Source organism: Podarcis pityusensis (assembly GCF_964106645.2).
Source record: "Podarcis pityusensis genome assembly, chromosome: 3".
Taxonomy (NCBI): domain Eukaryota; kingdom Metazoa; phylum Chordata; class Lepidosauria; order Squamata; family Lacertidae; genus Podarcis; species Podarcis pityusensis.
Genome location: NC_138026.1, coordinates 123,032,054 through 123,057,099, shown reverse-complemented (window position 1 = coordinate 123,057,099; position 25,046 = coordinate 123,032,054). Strand labels below are relative to the sequence as shown.

Sequence of the window (25,046 nt, the reverse complement as noted above, 5' to 3'; positions counted from 1 at the left end):
ACCCAGCCGGATGGATGGGGTATAAATAATACTATATTATTATTATTATTGTTGTTGTTGTTGTTGTTGTTGTTGTTGTTGTTATTTCCACCGACACACACAATAACCCAGAACGCCGTCCCTGTGCAAATTGGGGGTTGCCTGTACTGCATTTGGAAAAAAAGAACTCTGTTAAAAGGTGCCTTTGGGGCAGTTCCCCTAACTGGTGGTTCTCTGAAGCACAGGTTTATGGAGCCGGCCCTGTGGCAATAGTTCCTCTAACAAACGGGGTCTCTGCCGGATGCTGAGCTTGTGTATCTTTCTTGGCTGTGCTTTTCTTTAAGGTGTTGCATGAACCATTAAGAGGGGGCTTAGAGGTTAAAATGTTGCTCACCTCCGAGTTTAAACAGTCTAAAAATGCCCAAATCGGTTAAATTTAGGAAGGGAACGGCTTCCGTAGAGAACAGCAAATTAAATCAAACACTAATAGATTTGCTTTTGATACTCTTTCAGCTCTGTTAAAATACAGCAGGGGGGGACCCCCAGCGCAGCCCCCTCCCCCTCACCTGCTTGATCCCCTTGGAGGCCACGAAGTGGAAGATGTCGGCCGGCATGCGGAGGTCGGGTGGCGTGACGTAGCGCAGGCTGACCCGGTAGAGGGTGAGCAGGCGAGCCAGAGAGTGAACGGTCCGGCCGTGCTTCAAGTCGCCCACCATGGTGATCTGGGGGAGGGCAGAGGCAGCCGTCAGCACCCCTGGCCGGAGGCCCCCGCAAAGAAGCCACACCCCCCAACCCCCCCCTTCCGAGCGAGGTCCCCTCACCGTCATGCCGTTGACCGTGCCCAGCTCCTCCCGGATGGTGAAGATGTCCAGCAGGCCTTGCGTGGGGTGCTCCCCGACCCCGTCACCCGCGTTGATGACAGGCTTGCGGCAGTGCTTGGCAGCCAGCTGGCACAAGGAGGAAGGAGGGAGGGAAGGAGGGAGTCAGCAGGGGTATTCCTCAGAGCCCTTTCACGGCCGCCCTGGAGAGATTGTACCGACCGCGGTCCCCATTTCCTCCTTTCTGGGAGATGGAAGCCCAGTTTCCCATGGCGGTTCCCAGGGCCACACGAGAGCCCAGGGTTCAAATTCCCAATTGGGCATGAAGCTCCCACTGGGTGTGACCCTTGGGCCAGTTGCTGCCTTTCTCAGCCTGGCCTACCTTGCAGTGGGAGGTGGTTGTGGGACGGGATTGAGGAGTTGGACCCTGGAGAGTTCATTGGGTGTGGTCTTGGGCCAGCCACCACTTCTCTCAGCCTAACCTACTCTGCAGGGTCGTTGTGAGGATGACATGGGAAGCGGGAGAAGCACATAGGGCTTTGAGCTCCTTGGAGAATAAGGTGGTGCAGAAATGCAAACAAATAAACCAATAACTCTGCTGCCTGAGGTGGGAGTGAAGTGGCTCAGAGCCTCCTCCAGGCGGAAGAAGAAGCCCATCCACAGACCCAGGCTTCAGGGAACTGAGCATCCGCATATAAGAGAACCGGGAGGGGTGTACCAGCCAATTTATGGGGGTGGGCATTTTCTTTCTCCATCTTTCCTACTAAGGAGTTAATATAGAAGTTGAATAAAGTAGGCGCAAGGACGCAGCCTTGTTTAACACCATGGGAGGTTTTGATTTCCTTGGATAAATGGTCCTGTCGGTCACACCTAACCCGGGCCCGAGTGTTGTCGTATAAACTGCGGATAAGACACAGTAGACGTCTGTCTATGTTTGAGGCGCTTAGTTTTCCCCAAAGCCTATCTCGTGATATTAAATCGAAGGCAGATTGAAAATCTATGAAAGCTGCGTAGAGGGACCCTCCTTTTCTGGAGGCATATTTCCCCACAAGACGTTGGAGTCCTGGGCCTTGGTCTAAAGTTGACCGGTTTGCCCTCAAACCAGCTTGTGCTTCTGAAAGGACATATTCTCGCTCCATCCAATCCTCAAATTTATTACATAAGTGGGAAGCATATAGTTTACTGATAATGCTTAGGAGACTAATTGGCCTGTAATTAGCAGGGTCCGATCTGCTCCCTTTCTTGTATACAGTGGTACCTCGGGTTACATACGCTTCAGGTTACACACTCTGCTAACCTAGAAAGAGTGCTTCAGGTTAAGAACTTTGCTTCAGGATGAGAACAGAAATCGTGCTCTGGCGGCGCGGCAGCAACAGGAGGCTCCATTAGCTAAAGTGGTGCTTCAGGTTAAGAACAGTTTCAGGTTAAGTACAGACCTCTGGAACGAATTAAGTACTTAACCTGAGGTACCACTGTACTGGGATGATGATTGCTAGACCCCAATCCTCTGGGATGGTCTCCCTCGGAGGGGAGCAGCCTCTCCCTGGATGCTCAGAGATCCCTTTGCTGTAACCCCTGCACTGCAGGAGGTGGGACTGGATAACCTTTGGGTCCCCCTCCCAACTCGACAGTCCCAGGGATTCTAGGATTCTCTTTGCTGGGGCCCCCGAGGGCCCTGCGTCCCATCAGAGTGGCCTTGGCCAGAGCTCACCTCCACGGCCCCCGGCTGGGGGTGCCTCAGCACCAAGACGTCAGCGTAGCAGCTCATGGTCTGGACCGAGTCCGCCAGCGACTCCCCCTTCTGGCAGGAGGAGGTGGCCTCCGAAAAGGGCAGGACGGAGCCCCCCAGGCGGTACATGGCGGCGGCAAAGGAGCTGCTGGTGCGCGTGCTCGCCTCGTAGAACATGGAAGCCATCACCTTGCCCTGCGCGGGAGGAAGCGGCGGACTTCAGTACAGGTGGGGGGGGGGCTCCCCTTCCCCAACCCCCACCCCCTACCCCCCGGCCCCCACCTCACCTTGAGGATGTCTATGTTGCGCTCCTTCTGGACCATCATGCGCAAGTTGTGGGCCACGTTGAAGAGGTGAGACATCTGCAGCAGAGGGGAGAGGGGCGCTCAGTCGGACAGGAGGGGGGGGTCTCAAAATGCTACCAAGGGCATTACACTTTTCTATGGTGCTCGGCAGCATTCGGAACATATGGTTCGGTACTGAAAACTTAGGGAAGGGTCAGACAAGGTCAGTGATTGAGGGGAGGGAGCGACTGCCCCCATGAGGAATGGTCGCAGCGGTTGGGACTTTTTCAGTTTAGAGAAATGGCAACACACGATCAAAGCTTAAAAAGTTCTCCCTAGCCTGCGAGAAAGTGGACAGAGAAAAGCTTTCCTCCCTCTCTCATAACACTCAATCCCATGGAGACCCAATGAAGCTGGAGGTCGGGAGAGTCAAGACAGACGACAGAAAGTCCTTCTTCACACAGAGAGCACATGGTTAAACTGTGGAACTCCCTGCCACAGGATACAGTGAAGGGCACCCACTTGGATGGCTTGAAAAGAGGGCTGGACAGATTCATGGAGGAAGAGAGGGCTTTGGATGGCTCCTGGCCAGGATGGCCAGCAATGCTTCTGAATCCCAGTGGCTGGAAGCCCCGGGAGGGGAGAAGGCTCTGGTGGGTCTCCCCTTGGGGCATCTGGCCTGATCCTGCAGGCTCCTCTCTGGGCTTTTCCCTTCCCCAGGGCAGGCCAGAGGAGCAGGGTGTCCCAGTGTGTCTCTGCGTGAGTACCTGTCCCTTGGTGAACTGCTTAACGGACAAGACGTGCTGCCCGACCAGCGGGTGGAGGAGCGGCGAAGTCTGGGGGTGCGGCAGGCTCTGCGGGGACGTCTGCCTGGGCAAGGGGCCTGCCAGGTACAGGGGGCCGTCCTGGATCATGGCCAAGTCTGCGGGAGGAAAGGAAGGTCAGCCCCGCCTGCGAGGAGGACCAGAGAGGCTCCACCCAGCGGGGGCAGCAGGATCTGCCTCTCGGCCTCTCGCCACGGTATGGCAGGAAACCCCAGTTCCTCTCTGATCCTGGAAACACCCCAGGAAGTCTATTAGTACACAAATCCCTGAACAACTTGGGAGCAGTTTACCTACGAGCTCCCCTTGCCCCACACGGACCCACTCGGTTGCTTAGATCAGCGGAGAGGGCACGGCCACAGGGGCTGCGTAATACCCCATCCCAGTTTGTGAAAAATCAGGTCTTTGCCCTCTGGAACTCCCTGGCTATTGACACCAGGCCGGCACCTGTGCTGTGCACTATTGTTTAGGAAAGCACACCCTGAGACCTAGATCTAGTTGCCATCGGCTTTTGGTCCACTGCTATTTTAACTTTTCCACAGCCTTAAATTATTGCTGCTAACTCTTCATTGATCATTTTATTGCTTTGTCTTATTTGAGGTGCGTGGTTTTCTTAATTTTCGTAAAGAAACCAAGCGGTGCATCCGCTTTATGAGAGAAAGTAACAAGCGGCTCTGCGAGGAGGAGGAGGAAGGAAACCTCACCTGGCGGCTCCACCGTTTTCTTGACCACTTTTTCCCTGAGATCTTCGGCTGCCGGAGGATGGAGAGAGGAAGGAGGACCAATGTTAGAGAAAGACGGGAGGCCTTTGCAACAGCACCTCTTTGCCCCCAGGAAGGACCCCCCTCCCGCCACCCCCCACGCCTGTCACCTGGCAGCCCGGGGTCCGAGGCACGGTGGATGCGGGGGGCCAGGAAGAACCGGGCGTCTCCCACCGGTCCGGCTCGACGGGGGCTGGGCGCTCGACAGCGCAAGGCCTCTGGCTGGACAGTGGGGAGGGGCCGCTCTGGCGTCTGAAAGGGGGGAGAGTTAAGCAATGGGGGGGGAGCAATGGCATCTCCCACCTGCTCTTGTGGTGTGTGAGAATGACAGATATACAGTAGCAGCAGCGCACGCCCCCGAATGGGGGGGACTCACAAGGGGTGTGCCCCTGAATTTTTAGGAAATGGACAGCAAAGCGAACTAGAGAAACTAACAGGAAGGATTCGAAATCTGCGGGACCAGAGATTCACAGAAGACTGGTGTAAATTTACAGACTATTTGAAAAGTAATTGTGATGATCAGACTACGTTTGTAGGTTTGTAAGAAGTTTTGTGAGGTGAATTATTGGAACTATTGCAAAAATGGATAAAGGGGAGGATGTTTAGTTAAGATAATTAAAGGCAATATGAATTTAAGAAATGCATAAGAAGTGACAAGAACAGTGGATCATCAGAGGTGCTGATGGAAGTCCAAAAAAGAAAGAAAGAAAAAAGATTGTATAAATTCTGAAGTTTTGTGGTATGTATTATAATTTATATGTTAAAATTAATATAAATTATTTTTTAAAAAAGGAAATGGACAGCAAAGGAAAGGAGCGCAGGCGCTACGGCAAAGACCCCCCCCCCAATAGTCCAGTGTTGGCTCAAAGCAGGACCAAGCCTCCTGCTTGGATTTTCCACGGCTGGTGGGGTCTCAAAGCTCCAACACAGACACCTTTTTCGCTCTGTGCTCGGAAGGGCTGGCCTGAGGCTCTGCTTTTGAGTCACCAAGAGATTGTCCCTTAACAGCTTGGGAGCAATTTATCTTACCCCCCATGGACCCACTTTGGTCCTGCAGGGGCCACCCAATAGCCGTTCTGCACTGGGAAGAACTTGTGTGTGGCAGGACCTGCCCTTTGGAACTCCCTGCCTCTTGATATTTGGCAGGCCTGTCACTGTACTCTGTTTGGCCACTGCTAAAAACATTCTGGTTTAGACAAGCCTGCCCAGGTGTTTGGAAAGCGGGTGCAAAGTTTACCCTGTTTTAGTTATTTTAACTTTTGTGTTTCTTAAAGTGCTCGATTTTGTTAGTGGTGCGTAAATTTTGTGAATTAAATAAATGCCACACTCCCCCTCCCTCTCTCAGTCCTCCTTTTGCTCTTGCGTGTGTTTCCTGAGGGATCTCCTGCCTGCTTAGACTTGGAACTTTGCTGACCGAAAGCAGCACCCAAACACCCAGCCGTTTCCCTTTCGCGGACTAAGCCACCTCTCCTTCATCCCTCTGGGGGGCAGAAGAGACACTCCTAGCCCCACAGAAAGGGGTGCAGGAAGTGGTGTGGGTGCTGGGCAGCCTGGCAGGTGGGTTCCCTCCCCTATCCCACCCCCTTGGGGGGCATTCTGGGCCCCAGCGCCTACCTTCAGGATCTCTTTGGCTGGCACCGCACTCGGCCATTTCCGCACATCCTGCCCATAGCCTGGAGCTACAAGGACCTGGAAGGAGAGACGGAAACTCAGAGCCCCAGAAACCCTCCCCAGGAAGCGGCGTCCGCAGGCCCCTTCAGCCCAAGGAAAGCGGCCGATCCTAAACATCAGGATCCCAGGATTGACAGAAGGCGCAGGGATTATTTTTGCCAGGACAGCAGCAGGGAAGGAAAGGGTTAAACCCCACCAGGCTGCACCTCCTTTAACGAAAAGCTGCAATTTTCCCAAGTGCAAGCTTGGTGTCACATCTAGTCTTCCTCCGACAAGGATAGTTAATGGGTAGAGCTGGTCTGGGCTGACGGAAGCCAGTGCAGCCTAGTGGTTAGAGTGCTGGACTGTGACCTGCGAGAGGAGGGTTCGAATCCCCCACACAGCCACGAGGCTCCCTGGGTCACCTTGGGAGTCACTCACCATCTCTTGGCCTGACCTACCTCCTCACAGGGTGGTTGCGAGGATAAAATGGGAAGGGAGAGAACCGTGACGGGAAAATAAAGGTGGTATATAAATGTAATTAATAACAAGGGAGAATTTTCTGATAGTAAGAGCTGTTCGACAGCCTCGGAGGCTGGTGGTCTCTCCTTCCCTAGAGGTTTTTAAGCAGAGTTTGGAGGGCCCTCTGTCCTGGATGCTTCAGCTGAGATTCCTGCGGGGCAGGGGCTGGACTGGATGACCCCGGGGGGCCCTTCCACCTCTGCCGTTCTAGGGTTCTATGGCCCCCACGCCCCACTCAGCCCCTCCCTCTCCGCCCTCCCTGCCCCGCTTACCTGCCCGTCGATGTAGGCCACTTCCCCGCGGAGGATGACGCGGCGCACGGTCCCCTTCACCCGCATCCCCTCGAAGGGTGTCCAGCGGGCCTTGCTGAAGGCCGTGTTGGGGGGCACCAGCCACTCCTGCTCCAGGTCCACCTGCCAGAAGGAAATGGCTCAGCCCCACGGAGCCTCAGCCCCCCAGCTCCTGGGGGTCCCATGCCAAGGGGAGTCTTTCCTGGAGGACCAGGAGCCCTGCAGTTGCTGGATCAGGCCCACGGCCCACCTGGTCCACAGGAACCTCCATAGGAAGCTGCTTTAGACAGAGTCAAACCACGCGGTTCCTCTGCGCTGCCTGCAGTGATTGGCAGCAGGGGATCTCCATGGTTTCAGACAAAGTGTCTTTCCCAGCCCCCCGAGAGATGCTGCCAGCGGGGATGGAACGTGGGACCTTCTGCATGCAAGGCAGACACCCTGTCCCTGAGCCCCGGCCCTTCAGCAGCCTCTTCTGGCCCCCAGGTGCCTGCAGGAAGCAAGCAGGGCTTGGGGGCAACAGCAGCAGCTCCCTCTCAGAACATAGTTAAACGGTGGAACTCCCTGCCAAAGGAGACCCAGCAATGGCCACCAGCCTAGGGGGCTTGGACAAATTCATGGGGGAGGAGGGGGCTGTCGCTGGCTCTGCCCGGCCACTGGGGGCACCTGGTTGGGAAATGTCCCCCACGGAGGACCTTATGGTCTTCAAATAAAAACATCCACAGGGAGGTTAGGCTGGCCTCAACCAGAGCCAGGGCTTTTTCGGCCGTGGCCCCAATCCGGTGGAACGCTCTGTCCCAAGAGACTAGGGGCCTGTGGGACTTGACATCTTTCCGCAGGGCCTGCAAGACAGAGCTGTTCCGCCAGGCCTTTGGCCAGGGCACAGTCTGACCCCCTCCTTCTGTGATCCTCATAGAACTCTAGCCCAATGGCTGCCATGAATTTGACTCTGAATTGTTTTTAGAATGAATTGATTGTGATTGTATGTAAACTGTGTTACTTTTATTGTTGTTAGCCGCTCTGAGCCCGGCTTTGGCTGGGGAGGGCGGGATATATATAAATTAATTAATTAATTAATTAAAATTATTATTAAATGTATGAGGCAGACGGCCTTGACCGGCAGAGAAAGAGCATTGTGGCTGGAGAAGGCAGCAGGGCCTTTCCTGGGAGGCCCCCTCGCCTCTGCCGGGTCCTCCCCCCGCCGCAGAGGGACACCCTAGGCGGGCTCCCCCCCACCCTCCTGCCTCACCTCGATGTAGGTGTCCTCTTGCAGGGGGAGCCCGAAGATGCGCCGGGGGTTCTCGTAGAGACGCTGGACCAGGTCTTCCACGCTGAGCCGTCCCTCGGAGACAGCGGTCAGCAGCAGGGGCAGCATGGTCTCCAGGCCAGGGAAGCCGGGCGGGGGCTCCTTGCCCAGCTTCTCCTCCAGCGTGTGGGGAGCTGAGTGCGAGAGAGACGCGTGGCAGAGACCAGGGCCCCACACAGCACCCCTTCCCCCCATTTATCTATCCCACCTTCTCCTCCAAGGAGGTCAAGGTGGTGGGGTGGTTCTCCCTCCCTCTCCTCATTTACCGCATTTTTTGCTCTATAAGACTCACTTTTTCCCTCCTAAAAAGTAAGGGATATATGTGTGTGTCTTACGGAGCGAATGCAGGCTGCGCAGCTATCCCAGAAGCCAGAACAGCAAGAGGGATTGCTGCTTTCACTGCACAGCGATCCCTCTTGCTGTTCTGGCTTCTGAGATTCAGAATATTTTTTTTCTTGTTTTCCTCCTCCAAAAACTAGGTGCGTCTTGTGGTCTGGTGCGTCTTATAGAGCGAAAAATACGGGTAGTCCTCCACAATAGCCCTGTGAGGTGGGGTACGCTGAGAGAGAGAGAGAACCCTGTGAGTTTCATGGCTGAGTAAGGATTTGATCCCTGATCTCTCTGAGGTCTTAGGCCAAGACTCTAACCACTGAACCACACTGCCTCTCTATTTGCTATGGGGCTCTAAATGAGCGTGGCAGGTGGATCTTCCCCCCACCTTTCCAGCAGCTGCATCCCCCCAGAGGCCAACACCCCCACGCCCCCCCTTACCGTGGTCCGTGGCAAAGCAGTCGATGGTGTCCATGTTTTCCCACAGGGCCTCCATGTCCTCGCGGGTGCCCAGCATGGGCCGCACCTGCCCCCTGCCCTCCCCGATGCGCCCCAGGTCCTCCTGGCACAGGAAGAGGTGGTGGGGGGCCACCTCGCAGGTCACCTCAATGCCCTTCTGCTTCGCGGCCTTGATGATCAGGATCTGCGGGGGGAGTGGGGGGGTCACACAACCCTTAGCCCTTCACCCCTTAGTTGTGGGGTGAAAAGGCAGATCTGCATCACGATGACCTTCCCTCCCCAAGCAGCTTCCTGACTCTCCGTTGCAGGAAAGGGAGACCTGCCTCTGCCCCCCTTCTCCCCTTCCAGCGCCCCCCCATGCGGATTCCCCCCCCCCCACTGCTGTTGGTCAAAACTGCCCCAGTGCCAGCCCAGCCTGTGGGGGTCAGGTGGGATTGCTATGAGGAATTATGAAAAATGGAGCAAACCATTGTGTCCACTATGAAAGCATGGCGTTGACTGGGTTTGATCCATTGACAATAATTTCTGATTGAATCCCACAGGCCTCTCCACCTCTGCCATTTGCTTTCTCTATGCCTGACAGGCACGTATAAGCATTCTGAAACACAGGCTGGTTGCTTCATCAGGCATCCTCAGTACATAAAGATAGTAGGTAGTTTCTTTGATGTAGTTTGTGAATCTTTAGGTAGATCTTAAGGGCCAGGAAGAGAGTTCACAAGGAGATGGTAAATACTGCCATCCTTCGACTCCTGTTTATGACCTCCGGGGTTTCCTAAAAGCATTCCTCCTTGTTTCCTCTTTTATTTACTCTGAACTACGTATGCATGCTCAAATTAGCTCTTTGTAGTTTTAACTTTAACTTTGTCCCCACGTGGGGTTTTTTGAAATGCTCAGAGGAAATCTGATTGGTTCTTATGAACACTGTGTCAAAAGTTCTTTTGTGAATAAAACGACCTGGGCCGAGGAGTGGACGGATTATTATTGGCACTTCCTCCCAGAGTCTTGCTGGTCAAGCCTCGTGTGTATTTTATTAATCAGAGTCCAATCCTTCCTTGCTTTGGGAACGCAACACAGCCCACAGTCTGCTCTCTTCCCACTGCCTCTCAGCACTTCACGTGCCCAGATGCCTGCTGAATCAGGCCAGCAGCCCCCCTATCTGGCCTCATCCTGGGTCCTAGCAACCTAGGACTCTAGACAGACTGTCTCTGAGCTTGGAGGCACCAGAAGCGCAGCAGAAGAGCCCGGGTGCTGTACGCCATCTTGTTGGGCATCCTGTTCTCACACCAAGTCCAGGAACTCTCTGCCCTCCAGTGGTTCCCAGCCCCTGGGATTCAGAAGCATCGCTGCCTCTTGAGCATGGAGTCAGCGCAGAGCCACGCCGGCCGGGAGCCATCAATCGCCCTCTCCCCCCTTCATGAATCGGTCCTGCCCTCTTTTCAAGCCACCCAAGGCTGGACGTGCTTTGCCAGCCTCGCTTGACCCCTTGCCCCCTTCCTGCCCTGCCTCTTCTGCAGGAGAAGACTTCCCAGCCAAGGACCCCCTGCAGCCCCCCCGGGCCGCCACCCCCCCTTCCGACCCGCTCACCTCCTCCTTCCGCGCCACGTGGCAGATGTGGACGGGGCGCTGGTACAGCTGGCCCACCATCAGGATGGCAGCCACCGTCTGCTTCTCTGCGTGAGCCACGATGGGAAGGTGTTTGGGCCACTTTTCAAAGTGCTGCCAGGGCAGAGAGAGAGGAGCGAGTGAGGGAGACTCCCCAAACGCAAAGGGGCGAGGGAAGGAGACCCCCCGGGGGGCAAAGGGGCGGGTCAACCGCCTCCCCAATATTCATATGCCACTTGATGGTGAAATGGCATACAAGTGATGAAAGAGATTCACACGGACTTCCTAAGCATCTTGGCGTGTCTAAACAAAAGCCAGTGATTCCAGATGTCAATAGGCAGGGAGTTCCAAAGTCTAATTGCGGCTGCCCTAAAATGCTGAATTCTTACAAAGGTTGAATGGGCATCTGTAGCTGTGCCAGTTCCCCCAAAATGAAGCTGCGGAACAAGGCACTTTTGTGCTCTGGGGTGTTGGCCGAAGGCCTCCCCCAGTTAAGACAGGATTCCTGGATCCCACGGCCAGAGAAGGGACGGGAAGGTCTGCCTCGACGTGCCTCTCGCGTGCCCAACCCACCTCCATCCACAGGGAAACGTTGTCCATCTTGAGGTCCGAAAAGGTGTCGTTCAAGTACATCTTCAGGCCAGCGGCTGCTCCGGCCAGAGGCCCCAGGGAGCCGGCGTTGTCCGAGGAGGCGCCCACATAGAGCGCATAATCGCAGCGGGCCCCGGTCTCCGCCAGCTGTGGGGTGGGGGGAGAGGGCAGAGAGGCAAACCCAGTTTCACAATGGGGCTGGCACACCTTTTGCCACCTCAGAATGAGGAGCTGTAGACGGTGACCCCCACCGAGGAAGAGCCCTGCTGGGTCAGGGCAAAGGGAGCCCATCCAGTCTCAGAGAGACCAAGCAGGTGCCCATTATGGGGAACCCGAAAGCAGGATACGACCCCAAAAGCAACTCTCGCCCCTCCTGGGGTTTCCAGCAGCTGGGACTCAGAAGCCTGGCTGCCTTCCAATGCAGAGAAGGGGCTTCCTCTCCTCGCCCACCTCCCTTCTCTGTAGACACAGAATTGTGAGGTGGAAGGGGTCCGGAGGGTCATTTAGTCCAACCCCCCGCAAGGTGGGACCCGCCAGGCAGGAGCCTCTTTACCTTCTGCGCCAGGGCAAAGGAACCGGCATCAATGATAGCTGGGGAGGTGTTGGGCATGGCACACACCATGGTGATGCCGCCAGCCAGGGCAGCGGCTGTGCCGGATGCAAAGTCCTCCTTGTGGGTGGCCCCTGGCTCCCGCAGGTGCACATGGACATCGATGAGCCCTGGAGGGGGAGAAGGGGGCCAAGGTCAGCGGAGGGAGCCCCCCCGGGAGTCAGGCAGGTGCCCAACGGGTCCAGCTCAGCCTCCGCCCAAGGGGGCACCAGGCTCCTCCAAGCACTCATCGCCCCATCGGACACAGAGTGGACTTGCTGCCAGGCCAGGAGCCGGAGTTGCGTCTGGTCCAGCCCCCTCTTCTCACAGTGGCCAAAACCCCCCAGACGGACTGCCTTTGGAGCTGGAGGTTGCATAAGAACATAACGCCCAGTATAAACCCAAAAATGTCAAGTGCGCAGGCGACGGAGCACACCGTCAGGGAAACCGAGGCAAGGTCGGCCAGCCATGGTCTGTTCAGAGTGGCAGGATTTACTGTCTGGGGCCCACAAGCCGTGTGGGTCCAAGGGACTGATGCTTCACTCCAGCCCCATGGACAGAACGCAAGCCAGGTCTGCTCTCTGACCCCACGGACGGAGGCAGGACCCCAACGCTGGCAAGTGAGGGCCAAGAGAGGGCCAGGATGGGGTCTGGGGAAGATGCTCTTCTGCCCCCTAATGCCCCCCTCCCCCTGGCACCCCCATATCCCAGGTCCCACCTGGCAAGCGGATGAGCTTCTGCGAGGTCATGCAGTCCACGTGCATCTTCAGCGGGGGAGCACCCCCAATCTGTCCAAGGGCCTGCGGGGAGCAGGAGGGGGTCACAACTGCCCAGGAATAGCTGGCAACCCCCCCCCCGAGAACCCCAATGCCTGCCTCCCACCCTCCCCATTCAGAACCTCTAACTGGGGTCTCCCACCCCCAGAGCCCAGTCCCAGCACTCTGCCCCCCAAACGCCCCCCACCTCGACGAAGAGCTTGGTGCACTTGATGTCGATGATGAGGGGCACGGAGTAGTCGATGGCCAGGCGCCGGGTGCGGTAGCCCTTGGTGACGAAGGAGGAGAGTCGCCGCCCGCCCGAGTTGCGCATGGAGAGGTTGATGACCAGGTCAAAGTGGTTCTCCGCCAGGTAGTCCAGGATGCTGCGCTCCTTGCCGGCCACCTCGCCCCCGTCGGCCTCCTCAAAGTGCCAGTCCACAGCCATCACCTGCCGCGCGAGAGAAGGGGGGAGACCCCCAGCCCCAGGTCAGCCACGCCCAGCAAGGACGGAGGGCCCGTTCTGCCCCCGGGGCCTGGGAAGGGCCATGGGAGGCTAGGGATCAGGGAGCCACCAGATTCCTGCATTGCAGGGGGTTGGACTAGAGGACCTTTGGAGTCCCCTTCCAACTGCACAGCTTTAGGACTTAGGGCACCCCATGCCTTGCCTCCTCCCCATAGGAAGGTTTTCCCCACATGCAGTAAGGCACAAACTGGTGGCTAAAGAGGAAGGAAATATGTTGTGTGTGATCTAGTTGAGATTCCTTGGGGTCCCTTCCAACGCTACAATTCTGATTTGGAGGGAGGCGGCGTAAAAATGTAAGCTAGGGGGGTGGGGGAAGTTAGAATGCTGTATCATGTTTTTAATATTCGGTTGGGAGGCACCCAGAGTGGCTGGGGAAACCCAGCCAGGTGGGCGGGGTATAAATAAAGTATTATTATCATTATCACCATCATTATTATTACATGTCAAACTTCCAGTCCCTCCAGGGCTGGTACAGAGGGAACTGGCCTTAAGTCTTCACTCAGTGCCCCCCCCCCCCAGGGGATAAGAAGTCTACTGTATTGGTGTGGGAGGAGGCCAAATGACGCTCCGGTTGTTGAACGGAGTAACATCTCCCCCGACCCCACATGGCCTTGGAAATGGATCCCTTGCCCCACTTCCACCTGCAGGGTCCTTTTCCATCCCTCGCCCCCCCCCCAAGGCTCAGCATCAGCCAAACTGACAGCCCCCTGCCCAGCCCACCTTGATGCCATGCTCCGTGTAGAAGTCGGCCGTGCCCAGGCTGGCATAGAGGTTGTATCCCAGGCCCTCCAGGGTTCGCACGGTGGACAGCAGCTCACTCTTGTTCTGGAAGAGATGCCAAGGACAGGCCACATGGCAGCGCCCTCTCGCTGCCTCCCTCCCGGGTGAGGGTCTTCGCAGTCCTGGGTGGGTGCTGCCACCACCCGGCCTTCTCCTGCCACCTTGTGCCAAGCGCCCGCTTCCACAGGCTGGCATCCAACGACAGAGGAACCTGAGAACCCCCCGCTCCTCTTCAAGCAGTGCCCAACCAGGTGCCCCAAAGGGAAACCCAAAAGTCGGTTCGAGCGCAAGAGCCTTCCTTGGGTCCTCAGAAGCATGGGAGCCTCCAGCTGTGGAGGGCAGAGAGACCCAGGGTGGCACTGGCCTCTGCCCATTCGCTCCCTTCTGGAGCTCTCACAATATCTCTTTATTTAACAGCCCTGAACGGTTTCGCGCCCTCAGCAAACTGGGCCACTTCACTCATCACCCCAAACTCCAGATCAAGTTAAAAAAGCTCAGGTCTCCTTTCCGATCCTTGAAAATTGGCCATTTATTCCAACTCTCTGCTTCGTGTTTCTTCAGTGGTTGCTGACCTGCAAGACGGTCCCTCCTCTTATTTCCTGACTGCTCATCTGAGTCGGGAGCCTTTGGCAAAGTCCAAATGTGCTGCGTCCCTCCAGAAAGACAGGCAGCCAGCCCAGTCTATTCCCCTGCGCACAGGACTTCCTCCTCTCTTCCACTATGGAATTCTTGGTGCTAAATGAAAATGCCTTTGGGGATGTGTGGGGCGCTGCTGGGCTCCCTCCTCAGGCCCTCCCTCGCCCCAAGGCTGCCCCCGTTCCCCTCTCTGCCCAGCTCACCTTGTAGCTTCCGATGGTGAGCAGGATGTTCTTCCGGGGGATCTTGAACCCGGTGCTGAGCATGGCCTTCAGGTAGGCCTCGCAGCGGTTCTCCCCAAAGCAGGCCACCTCCCCCGTGCTGGTCATCTCCACGCCCAGGACCACGTCGGCCCCTGCCAGCCGCGAGAAGGAGAACTGGGGCACCTGCGGACAGAGAGGGGCACGGGGATTTAAGTGGCACAGGAATTTAAGTGGCACGGGGATTTAAGTTTTTTAAATTTGTTGTTAGCTGCCCTGAGCCCGGTTTTCTGAACCGGGAAGGGCGGGGTATAAATAAAAATTTATTTATTAACCTGAAGCATTTTTGTTAGGGATTGTAGGAAAAGACCTGCCAAGGAAATTGAAAACTATCTTCATGTGTGCGACAACGGCGGCAAGAGCCTTAATAGCACAAGGATGGAAGAATGAGGAAATCCCGACTAAAGAACTATGGCAAGAGAGAAACTGATGGAGTTGGCAAAACTGACACATAAATTACATGACAAGGATAATTGCGACTGTAAAGATGAATGGGAAGCGTTCACAATTCTATACAATTCTGTAACTGCTGAAATACCAGAGAGAAGAGCTGAATGAAGTCTGGGGGCAGGGAGGGAGGGATTTCTTTTGGGGAGGGAAACAGGGAGGGGGGGAAATGAGGATGAATTCCTAATAATTTTTTTAAAAAAATTATTTATTAATTATTATTTCTGGGCCCCAAAGAAGAGGCCCCTTGGAGAACTCGAGGGAGATCCAGCTGCCTCAGCACCCCCACCCCCCCGAGAAGGCCTCCCTCACCCCCCCCGGCCACTCACCTTGACCCCCACGATGCCTGTGCCGGCCATCAGCCCCACCGGCTCCACCTCTTCACCCATGATCACCTGCGTGGCCAAAGCCACCAGGTCGACACCCAGGGTCTTGGAGACGAAGGGGAAGGAGCGCGAGACCCTCACGTTGCACTCAATCACCTTCAGCTGGTCGTCCTGTGGAGGAGGAGGAGGAGGGGGAGAGGGAGGTTGGCCAGGGGTTCAAAGGGGGGCCATGCGGCCCCAGCCCAGGGCCCCAGTCGCACAGGGATGCGCTAAGCCCAAGCCAAGTTCAGCGCCAAACAACAACAGGGGCTGAAACATAATCACACACCACGGGTCTGCATATACACGGAAATCCTGTCTGGCCAAGCCCTGTGAGAATCCTCCCTTCTCGCAGAGATCCTGTGCCAAGTGGAACTTGCCGGCCAGGGAATTTGCACGGTAAGCCCAGCACAAAAAGAATGAGGTTCATCGCTTGCTCAGCGCACTGGCTCCGGAAAGCTGGCGCAAGCATGTCAGAGCCTGCACACTGCCCCAAGCGTGAAAGCTCTTTCTGCCTTCATAGAACTGTAGCGCAACTAAATACATGAATGCAGAAAATAAATATTATAATATGTTGTGAGTTGGGAATACTTCCTTTATCGGTAAGAGTATGGCTGAGAACCTTGAAATATTGGATCTTCCTGCATTATAGAGCCCTAATTCTCTCCTTTACGACCTCTTAAGTGATAATGTAATTTACAATTTATCATTGATTTGTAGGAGAAAATTGAACTTGATACGGCTTAATCTAACTGACTTTGAAAATTCTGACCCCAAAGATACTTAGGAAATTATCAGGAAGAATCTTACAGAAAAAAGTGTTTTCTCCACTCTCGAGGTTGCAAAGCACAGAACTTGCTCTCCTCTCTATTTAAATCTCCCTTTGTGTAGAGATTTTCAAAAGGGAAGAATCATGAATTGCGCAGGCTGCTTATGTTAGCCAGATTTAATATGTTTCCCTCGATGATAGAGGAAGATACTTAGCTCTCCCAGAATCAGAGCGTCTCTGCAAATGTAGTAAACAGGAACCTGATACTTTGGAGCGTATTTTCTTTTCTTGTGATTTTGGCATTTATGCCAGAAGACAATTATTAGAGGCCTTACAACTCAATAGGCTGAATTCTACGCTACCAACGGTTCAGGACCCTGCTTTCGGACAGGAATGATCAAATTACTTTAATAGTGGCTGAATTTTGGAGTGCTGTCCATGTAGAAAGACTGGGCCGTTATAAAGAGAATCAGTGGTTCTTAACTGATCGGTGATGTGGTAGTGTTGTATCGTATTATTTATGAAAATTAATTTCCTCTGGAGTTAAAGTTCTGACTGGGACAAACCTTGTTATGCTAAGCTTGTATTTTGCACAATTTGTATATAGTGTCTGTTTGATGTGTGGTTTGCTATGCCTAATGAAGGATATTTGATTGGAAATATTATAAAGAACCAGCCTGTCTCCAACCACGTCTGGTTGAAACTGTGCAAGTTACATGTGCATCAGAGGTGATCGTATTGCAATAGAAAACTTGGCCAAGCAAACCTGCTAGAGAACCCCACATCCTGATAGGGGGGCCCCCGATGGCGGACAAAGGGGGCTGTCACCCCCCCAGCTGCCCCGCCCCCCCACCCCCTTCACCTTGGCGATGAGCTGGAGGTTGAAGGGCCCCGTGACCTGAAGCTCCTGCCCGATGGCATGCACAATGGCCTTGATGCGCTCCAGCGTCTTGGGCGTGATGTCCTGCGGTGGCGTCACCAGGGTGGCGTCCCCCGAATGCACCCCGGCATTCTCCACGTGCTCAGAGATGGCGATGGCCACCACCTGCCCGTCGCAGGCCACGGCGTCCACGTCAATCTCCTGTGGCAAGGGGGGAGAGCGAGAGCCGAGTGAAGCGTGTGTTCACCACGCCCCCAACAGACACCCCCCCCCCCGATTCATGCTCTCCTGGGGGGGGGCAGGTGCGCCTCTGAGCTTCATCGGGCACTCAAAAGCACTAATCCTGCCCCCTGCTCTCCTCACGCCAACAGCCACCTTTGTGGCCGTGAAAGGCAGATGAGCATCCACTGCCCCACTTGGAGGGCTCACCCCCAGATCACAAAAACCACACCCCAGCTCTGAATCAGGAAGGGGTAGAGATGGGAAGACCTGGGGGAAAGATGGAAAAATTGGAAAAACCCAGCCCCCCGCCCCACAATTTCCCCCGTCTCTAGGAAGGGGAGAATAGCATCTGTTTTTGTGTTAGGAAGGCTGTCTGCCGGATCAGACCATTGGCCCATGCAGTCCAGGATCCTGTTCTCACAGTGGCTGACCAGACAGACGGCCATTACGGAAAACCCACTAGCAGGATCCGAGCACCAGAACCTCCTCTCCCCTCCTGTGGCTTCTGGCGAGTGGAATTCAGAAGCATTTACTGCCTCCGACTTTGGAAGAGGATCAGAGCCATCGAGAGGCCTCTCTTCTCCTGCCTAAATTGGCCTGATCCTCTTTTGAAGCCCGGTCCGGTGGCAGGGAGTTCCAGAGTCTAACCCCCCTCTCCCTCTGCCCCCGCACCTTGGCCTCCTGGATGAACTTGGAGATGACGACCGGCTGCTCCTTGGAGACGGCCACGGCATTGCAGAGGAACCTCTCCAGGTCGCTGTCCGAGTAGGCCACGTTCATGGCCGCCCCGCTGAGGACGTAGGACGGCCGCACCACGCAGGGGTAGCCCACCTTGCAGCAGAACTGCTTGGCCGACTGCGGGGGGGGGGGGAGGAAACGGTCAGCGGGCGCCCAGGGCCGACAGAGGAGCCACTTGGGTTTCCAGGGAGAAAAGATCCAGGGACTCCCTCTGGCCTGGGACCCCGGGGTCCATCCATTCTGGACTCTGCCCTGAACAAGGGCAGCGAATGACCCACAGCTTCAAGGGGGAGCATCTGGCATCAGTTTCCAGACCCAATTCAAAGCACTGGTCTTGACCTGTAAAGCCTTAAATGGCTCAGGACCGCAAGACCTCCAGAACTGCCTCTACCTGGACCCCAATATCATCTTCCACAGCCCTCCTTCGTGTGCCTCCTCCTTGAGAGGTGCGGAGGGTGGCAACACAAGAACGGGGCCTTTTCTGCAGTGGCTCCCCGTCTGTGGGATGCTCTCCCCAGGGAAGTTCGCCTGGTGCCTTCATTACACACCTTTAGGCGCTAGGCAAAAACGTTCCTTTTTAACCAGGCCATTGGGTGGTCTGATCGGCATCCTACGCCCTTTTAAAATGTGGCTCTTTTTTGGGGGGGGGTGTTATTGGGGTGTTGTTTTTTATTCTGATTATATATGTTGTGACTTTTTTCTGTGAACTGCCCTGTGACCTCTGGGTATAGGGTGGTATATAAGCTCAGTAAATAGTAAGAAGATCAGAAGAGACGGGCTGGATCAGGCCAGTGGCCGCGAGAATAGCATCATGAATTTAAAACTGCTTACAACCCATTGCTCGGTCCCTGATCCTGCCCACCTAGCAGTTCGAAAGCGCGTCAAAGTGCAAGTAGATAAACAGGTACCGCTCCGGCGGGAAGGTAAACGGCGTTTCCGTGCGCTGCTCTGGTTTGCCAGAAGCGGCTTAGTCCTGCTGGCCACATGACCCGGAAGCTGTACGCCGGCTCCCTCGGCCAATAAAGTGAGATGAGCGCTGCAACCCCAGAGTCGGCCACGACTGGACCTCATGGTCAGGGGTCCCTTTACCTTACAACCATGACAATAAGGTGGGTCCTAAAAGGCACAGGTCAGGGGGGCAAAGAGGAGGGAGACCCACAGAGAAGGCCGTCTCTCCCTGGGCGCCCCCAGAGGGTGGAGGATCTACCAGGAGGGGGCCCCCTGCAGCCACCAGGGATTTGGGGCCATTTAGGACTGTGATCCCCTTACTATTCTTCCTGCATTGCAGGGGTTTGGACTAAATAATAATAATAATAATTATTATTATTATTATTTATTTTATTTCTACCCTGCCCTCCCCGGCCAGAGCCGGACTCAGGGCAGCCAACACCAGTAAAATTACAGTAAAAACATAATAGGGAGGGGGGAACCAATTTAAAATACAGGTTAGAATGCAGTGACTCCTTGGGGTCCCTTTCGAACTGAGTTGGGCCTTGAAAACTGGCAACCCACCCCCTTCTCACAGTGGCCACCCGGATGCCCAACACGGGGAACGCGCAATCAGGATCCGAACCCTCTCCCCCACCCCTCTTGGTTGCCTGGAGACAAGAGAGAGGTCCGCCAGAGCCAGGCTGGCGGCTGGGCCCACGGACAGAGCTCACCTCGGTGTCTGAGAGCTCCTTCCAGAGAGGCTGGCTGATGCTGATGGTGTCCAGCAGGCGGGAGAACTTGAAGCGGTTCTCGGCCGAGTCGATGGCCTCCGGGGACGTCCCCAGGATGCGGCACTGCTGCCGGTGGAGGGCCATGGCGATGTTGTTGGGCAGCTGGCCCCCCATGGACAGGATCACACCCTCGGGGCTCTCCAGCTCGTAGATGTCCATCACCACCTGGTGGGGGGGCGGAGGGAGGAGAGGCCGGGTGAGGACCCCAAGGGGGGCAGGATCAGGCCCACCAGGCACAGCGGCTCAAGGTTTCCCCTCCTCCTGCTGCTGCACCAAGGAGACCCCCCCTGCATAGCCCAAGCCCCTTTCACCCACTTGGGCGTCCTTTACACAGCCATCACTAGAAATCATTTTGGGGAGAATCATTATGAGGTTTTATTCCATTGTTTTGCAGTTTTAATAGCACACTCCCATGGGAGGCCTTGATACCTGCTGCACCACATCAGTAACAACTCAAATGTTTCAAGGTAGCAGCACAGAACCTTTGGAACTCCCTGCCTATTGAGATCACCGCACTCTTTTCGGAACCTGCTAAAAGACATTCTCGCTTAAACAAGCCTGCCGGGAGAGTGGATGTGAGTTTCCCCTTGTTTCAGTCTATTGTGGCTGCAATTTTCTGTATGCTTTGAATGATGGCTGCAACTCAGTGATACTTTTATTGCTCTATCTTTCCTTTTTTTGTTAACTGCTTTGAGGTCCGTCCCCTGGCCCTATGAACAAGGAGCATATAGACTTTGTGAAATAATAATAATAATAATAATTTATTATTTGCACCCCGACCATCTAGGTTTCCCCAGCCACTCTGGGTGGCTTCCAACAAAGACCAAAAATACACTAAAATGTCACACATTAAAAACTTCCCTGAACAGGGCTGCCTTAAGATGTCTTCTGAATGTCAGGTAGTTGTTTATGTAAATAAAGGATGGCTGAGGAGTAGCGTAAACGAAATAAGGAGAAGCCCTACAAGACAGATGAGACTTGTTAGAGGCCCCGATCCCCTGGCATAACCACCCATCGACGGGACCCACCTCGAAGGACATCTCGTCAAAGTAGAGCCGGTCACACATGTCGTAGTCGGTGCTGACCGTCTCCGGGTTGTAGTTGACCATGATGGTTTTGTAACCCATCTGCGGAGGAGAGACGGAAGGCGCGGCGTCGAGCTCATTCTCCCGGAACTCAGCCTGAATATTAGTTGTGGGTCCGGCCCCCTGTCCTGCCACCCCCCCCCCAGGGGCTGGGAGCTTCCTGCCTCAAGCACCCGAAGGGAGTGCTTCTCAAACCTGGGTCCCTAGCTGTTCTTGGGACTACAATTCCCATCATCCCTGACCACTGGTGCTGCTGGCTAGTTCAGGGTGATGGGAGTTGTAGTCCATCGACAGCTGGGGCTCCAGAGGAGAAACACGGCCCCAAACCATCGATGGCCTGGGGGCCGGACAGAAGGGCCTCCCCAGCACCAGTGCCACCCACAGGCTTAAGCCCAGAGAAAGCCAGTGTGATGCTCACAGTGGGGACAAGGGACAGGACAGGGCCTTCTCAGTGGTGGCTCCCCATTTATGGAACACCCTCCAGGCTGAGATACAACAATCCTCCCCATCGGCTGCATTTAGGAGAAATTTAGGTGAAAACGTATCGGATATGGATGCCGCTCAGAGTTCAGCCCCAGTGTTGCTGTTTTATAATAGATGCATGGTTTTATTCTGTTTTATTTTGTATTATCTGAAGGGCTGTCGCACAGAAAAGGGAGCCAGTTTGTTTTCTGCCGCTCCAAAGGCTTCGAGTTACATAAACACCAGGAAGAACTTTCTGATGGCAAGAGTTGCTTGACCGTGGAACGGTCTCCCTGGGGAGTCTCCTTCCTTGGAGGTTTCTAAGCAGAGGCTGGGTGGCCCTCTGCCATGGATGCTTCAGCTGAGGTTCCTGCACAGCAGGGGGCTGGACTAGATGTCCCTTGGGGGTCCCTTTCAACCCTACAACTCTATGAAATACAAAGGCTGGATGGGGCAGGAGCATCACCGAACACTATGCAGCCGGGGGAGATGGGGGGGAATAATAATAATAATAATAATAATAATAATAATAATAATAATAATAATGTTTTATTTATACCCCACCCTTCCCGGTTCAGAAAACCAGGCTCCGGGCGGCTAACAACAAATTTAAAACACTTAATTGATGCAACAACAAAAAAAGCATAAAATACAGTATAAAACACGAATAACAATAAATTCAGAATTCAAAAATCAATTTAGGGGGAAAATCCATCCAATAAACATTAGATACTCCCCAGGGCTAGCTGGCTGGATTAGTCCTACTTGGGCCAGTGAGAAGACCAGGGGAGAATTAGCTGTGGGGTCTCAGAGCGGGTGAGGGAAGGGAAGGGAAATAAAAGATCAGGCTGAATTCAAATTAAAGGCCGGGTGGAATAGCTCTGTCTTACAAGCCCAATGGAAGGAGGTTAAATCCTGCAGGGCCCTGGTCTCATGGGACAGAGCATTCCACCAGGTCGGAGCCATCACTGAAAAGGCCCTGGCCCTGATGGAGTATAATCTGACTTCCTTAGGACCTCTAAACTATGGTTATTCATGGACCTTAAGGTCCTCTGCGGGGCAGACCAGGAGAGGCGGTCCCATAAATACGAGGGCCCTAAGCCAGAAAGGGCTTTAAAGGTCAAAAGCAGCACCTTGAACCTGACCCTGTACTCCACCGGGAGCCAGTGCAGCTTGAAAAGCACTGGGTGAATATGCTCCCATGGCAGAGACCCCGTGAGGAGCCTCGCTGCAGCATTCTGCACCCGCTGGAGTTTCTGGGACAGCTTCAAGGGCAGCCCCGTGTAGAGCGAATTACAGTAGTCAAGCCTGGAGGTGACCGTCGCATGGATCACTGCGGCCAGGGCGGGGCGGGAAAGGTAAGGGACCAACTGCTTGATGCGGCGAAGGGGGGAAAATGTCGCCTTGGCTGTTGCTGTAACTTGCGCCTCCATGGAAAGGGAGGCGTCAAGGATTACACCCAAACTCTTAACGGAAGGCAATGGCACTAATTGGGGCAGGAGCTAAACCAAGGAAGTGAGCAAGATCTGAGGGAGCATAGACTGGGGGGCCCCCGGATCCACACACCCCCCCCCCCAGGAAGAGGCTCACCTTGCGCAGCTCCTGGATGCACCCGACCGCGCACCAGTCGAACTCCACGCTGCTGCCGATGCGATAGACGCCGGAGCCGATGACCATGACGTGGGGCTCGCGGAAGGCCAGGTCGTGCTCCGTCCCGTTGTAGCTCAGGTAGAGGTAGTTGGTCTGGGCCGGCCACTCGGCCGCCACCGTGTCAATCTGCTTGACCACCGGCAGAATCTTCAGGTCATGGCGCATCTTGCGGACGGCCAGCTCTGTGCTGGGAGAGGAAAAGTGCCCTTGTAACACGCGGAGCCCGGGGCTTCTGCTCAAGGTCCGCCTGCACTGACTGGCAGCACCGGCCGGCCGGGATTTTGGAAAGGAGTCTCCCCTCGCCTTGCCAGGAGAATCATAGTTGGAGGGGACTCCTAGTCCAGCCCCCTGCAAGGCAGGAATCTCGGCTCAAGCATCCCTGACAGTCCACAACCTCCTGAGGGCGTCTGTTCTGCTGTCAAACAGCTCACCTTCATCAAGTTTTTCCATCTGTTGAGTTGGAATCTCCTTTCTTGTCACTCGAAGCCATGGGTTGGAGTCCTACCCTCCGGAGCAGGAGAAAACAAGCTTGCTCCCTCTTCCATGGGGCAGCCCTTCCAATATTGCCAGATGGCTCTAGGGTCTCCTCCTCTCATACCTGGGGGGCTGCCCCATGGAAGAGGGAGCAAGCTTGTTTTCTGCTGCTTCAGAGAGAAGGACCTGAATTCCGAGCACAATTCAAAGTGTTGGTGCTCACCTTGAAAGCCCTGAACGGCCTCAAAGGCCCAGTGTACCTGAAGGAGCATCTCCACCCCCATCGTTCTGCCTGGACACTGAGGTCCAGCGCCGAGGGCCTTCTGGCAGTTCCCTCATTGTGAGAAGTGAGGCTACAGGGAACCAGGCAGAGGGCCTTCTCGGTAGTGGCGCCCTCCTTGTGGAACACCCTCCCATCAGATGTCAAAGAGAACAACAACTACCAGAATTTTAGAAGACATCTGAAGGCAGCCCTGTTTAGGGAGGCTTTTAATGTTTAACAGACCACTGTATTTTAATACTCTGTTGGAAGCCGCCCAGAGTGGCTGGGGAAGCCCAGCCAGATGGGTGGGGTATAAATAATAAATATATTATTATTATTATTATTATTATTATTATTATTATTATTATTATATCACCAATGGAGCCAAGTTACAAGAAATGAGATTCTGACTAAACATTAGGAAGAACTCTTCTGACGGGAAGAGCTGGAACAGATGACGCTGGAAGGGGGCGGACTCTCCTTCGCTGGAGGTTTTTGAACAGAAGTGGGACTGCCATTTGTCAGGGATTCTTGAGCTGCCATTCCTGCATTGCAGGGGGCTGGACTAGATAGCCCTTGGGGGTCCCTAAAAAACCCTGGCGCCCTCCAGGTGGCTTGGAAGACAATTCCCATGAGCCGCAGCATCTTTCCCTGCGATTTCGGCATTGTAGCGGGTTGGGCTGGATGACCTTTGGGGGTCCCTTCTATGATTCCGTGACAATTGCCCCGGGGCAGCTGAAAGAAGTGGCAGTCAGGCCTGCAGTGACGCCCCCCTCCCTCCCCCCTCCCTCCCTTGCTTTTCCCCACGGGGGAAGAGGGGGCTGCTGCTCCTGGCTGGATTGGGGAGGGGGCAGACCTCCAGGTACCTGAGTACAGCCTGGGCCACCTGCTTGTCTGAGAAGCCGAGCTGCTTGGCCAGCCTGAGGACGGCGGCGGGCATGGAGCCCGGCTCGGCCTGGCGGTAGGACTCGAGGCACAGGGCGTGGTCCGTGATGTTCTTCATCTTGTGCAGGAACCAGCGGTCAATCTTGGTCAGCTCGTAGAGGCGCTCGATGGAGTAGCCGGCCCGCAGGGCAGCCGCCAGGACAAAGATGCGCTTGTCGGTGGGCGTCTCCAGCTCCTGCGGGTCGGGGAAAGGGAGGGGGCAGGCAGAGAGGGTCAGGGCTCTGGGCCCGGTGGGGCAGGCACAGTCTGGCCAGGAGGGCAGCCGGACCCTCTCCACCCTCCCGGACCCCCTTAGAAGAAGAAGAAGAAGAGTTTGGATTTGATATCCCGCCTTTCACTCC

At 55.1% G+C, this 25,046-nt stretch overlaps 1 protein-coding gene across 1 annotated transcript in view; it reads right to left on the bottom strand.

The window, feature by feature from the left end:
* CAD (carbamoyl-phosphate synthetase 2, aspartate transcarbamylase, and dihydroorotase) overlaps positions 1-25,046 on the bottom strand; it is a 45,241-nt gene that overhangs the window by 3,411 nt on the left and 16,784 nt on the right. Inside the window, exons 17-41 of the mRNA XM_081000785.1 lie at positions 24,627-24,880; positions 22,965-23,211; positions 20,856-20,954; positions 19,768-19,992; positions 18,041-18,223; positions 17,129-17,347; positions 15,462-15,629; positions 14,629-14,811; positions 13,730-13,834; positions 12,692-12,934; positions 12,447-12,528; positions 11,693-11,859; positions 11,122-11,286; positions 10,531-10,662; positions 8,929-9,130; positions 8,101-8,291; positions 6,837-6,977; positions 6,007-6,081; positions 4,503-4,644; positions 4,336-4,383; positions 3,578-3,732; positions 2,814-2,888; positions 2,509-2,721; positions 801-926; positions 546-701 (exon numbers count right to left, since the gene is read on the bottom strand). Of these exons, the coding sequence (XP_080856911.1) occupies positions 546-701; positions 801-926; positions 2,509-2,721; positions 2,814-2,888; positions 3,578-3,732; positions 4,336-4,383; positions 4,503-4,644; positions 6,007-6,081; positions 6,837-6,977; positions 8,101-8,291; positions 8,929-9,130; positions 10,531-10,662; positions 11,122-11,286; positions 11,693-11,859; positions 12,447-12,528; positions 12,692-12,934; positions 13,730-13,834; positions 14,629-14,811; positions 15,462-15,629; positions 17,129-17,347; positions 18,041-18,223; positions 19,768-19,992; positions 20,856-20,954; positions 22,965-23,211; positions 24,627-24,880 (3,996 nt within the window). The remainder of the gene's footprint in view (positions 1-545; positions 702-800; positions 927-2,508; positions 2,722-2,813; positions 2,889-3,577; positions 3,733-4,335; positions 4,384-4,502; positions 4,645-6,006; positions 6,082-6,836; positions 6,978-8,100; positions 8,292-8,928; positions 9,131-10,530; positions 10,663-11,121; positions 11,287-11,692; positions 11,860-12,446; positions 12,529-12,691; positions 12,935-13,729; positions 13,835-14,628; positions 14,812-15,461; positions 15,630-17,128; positions 17,348-18,040; positions 18,224-19,767; positions 19,993-20,855; positions 20,955-22,964; positions 23,212-24,626; positions 24,881-25,046) is intronic.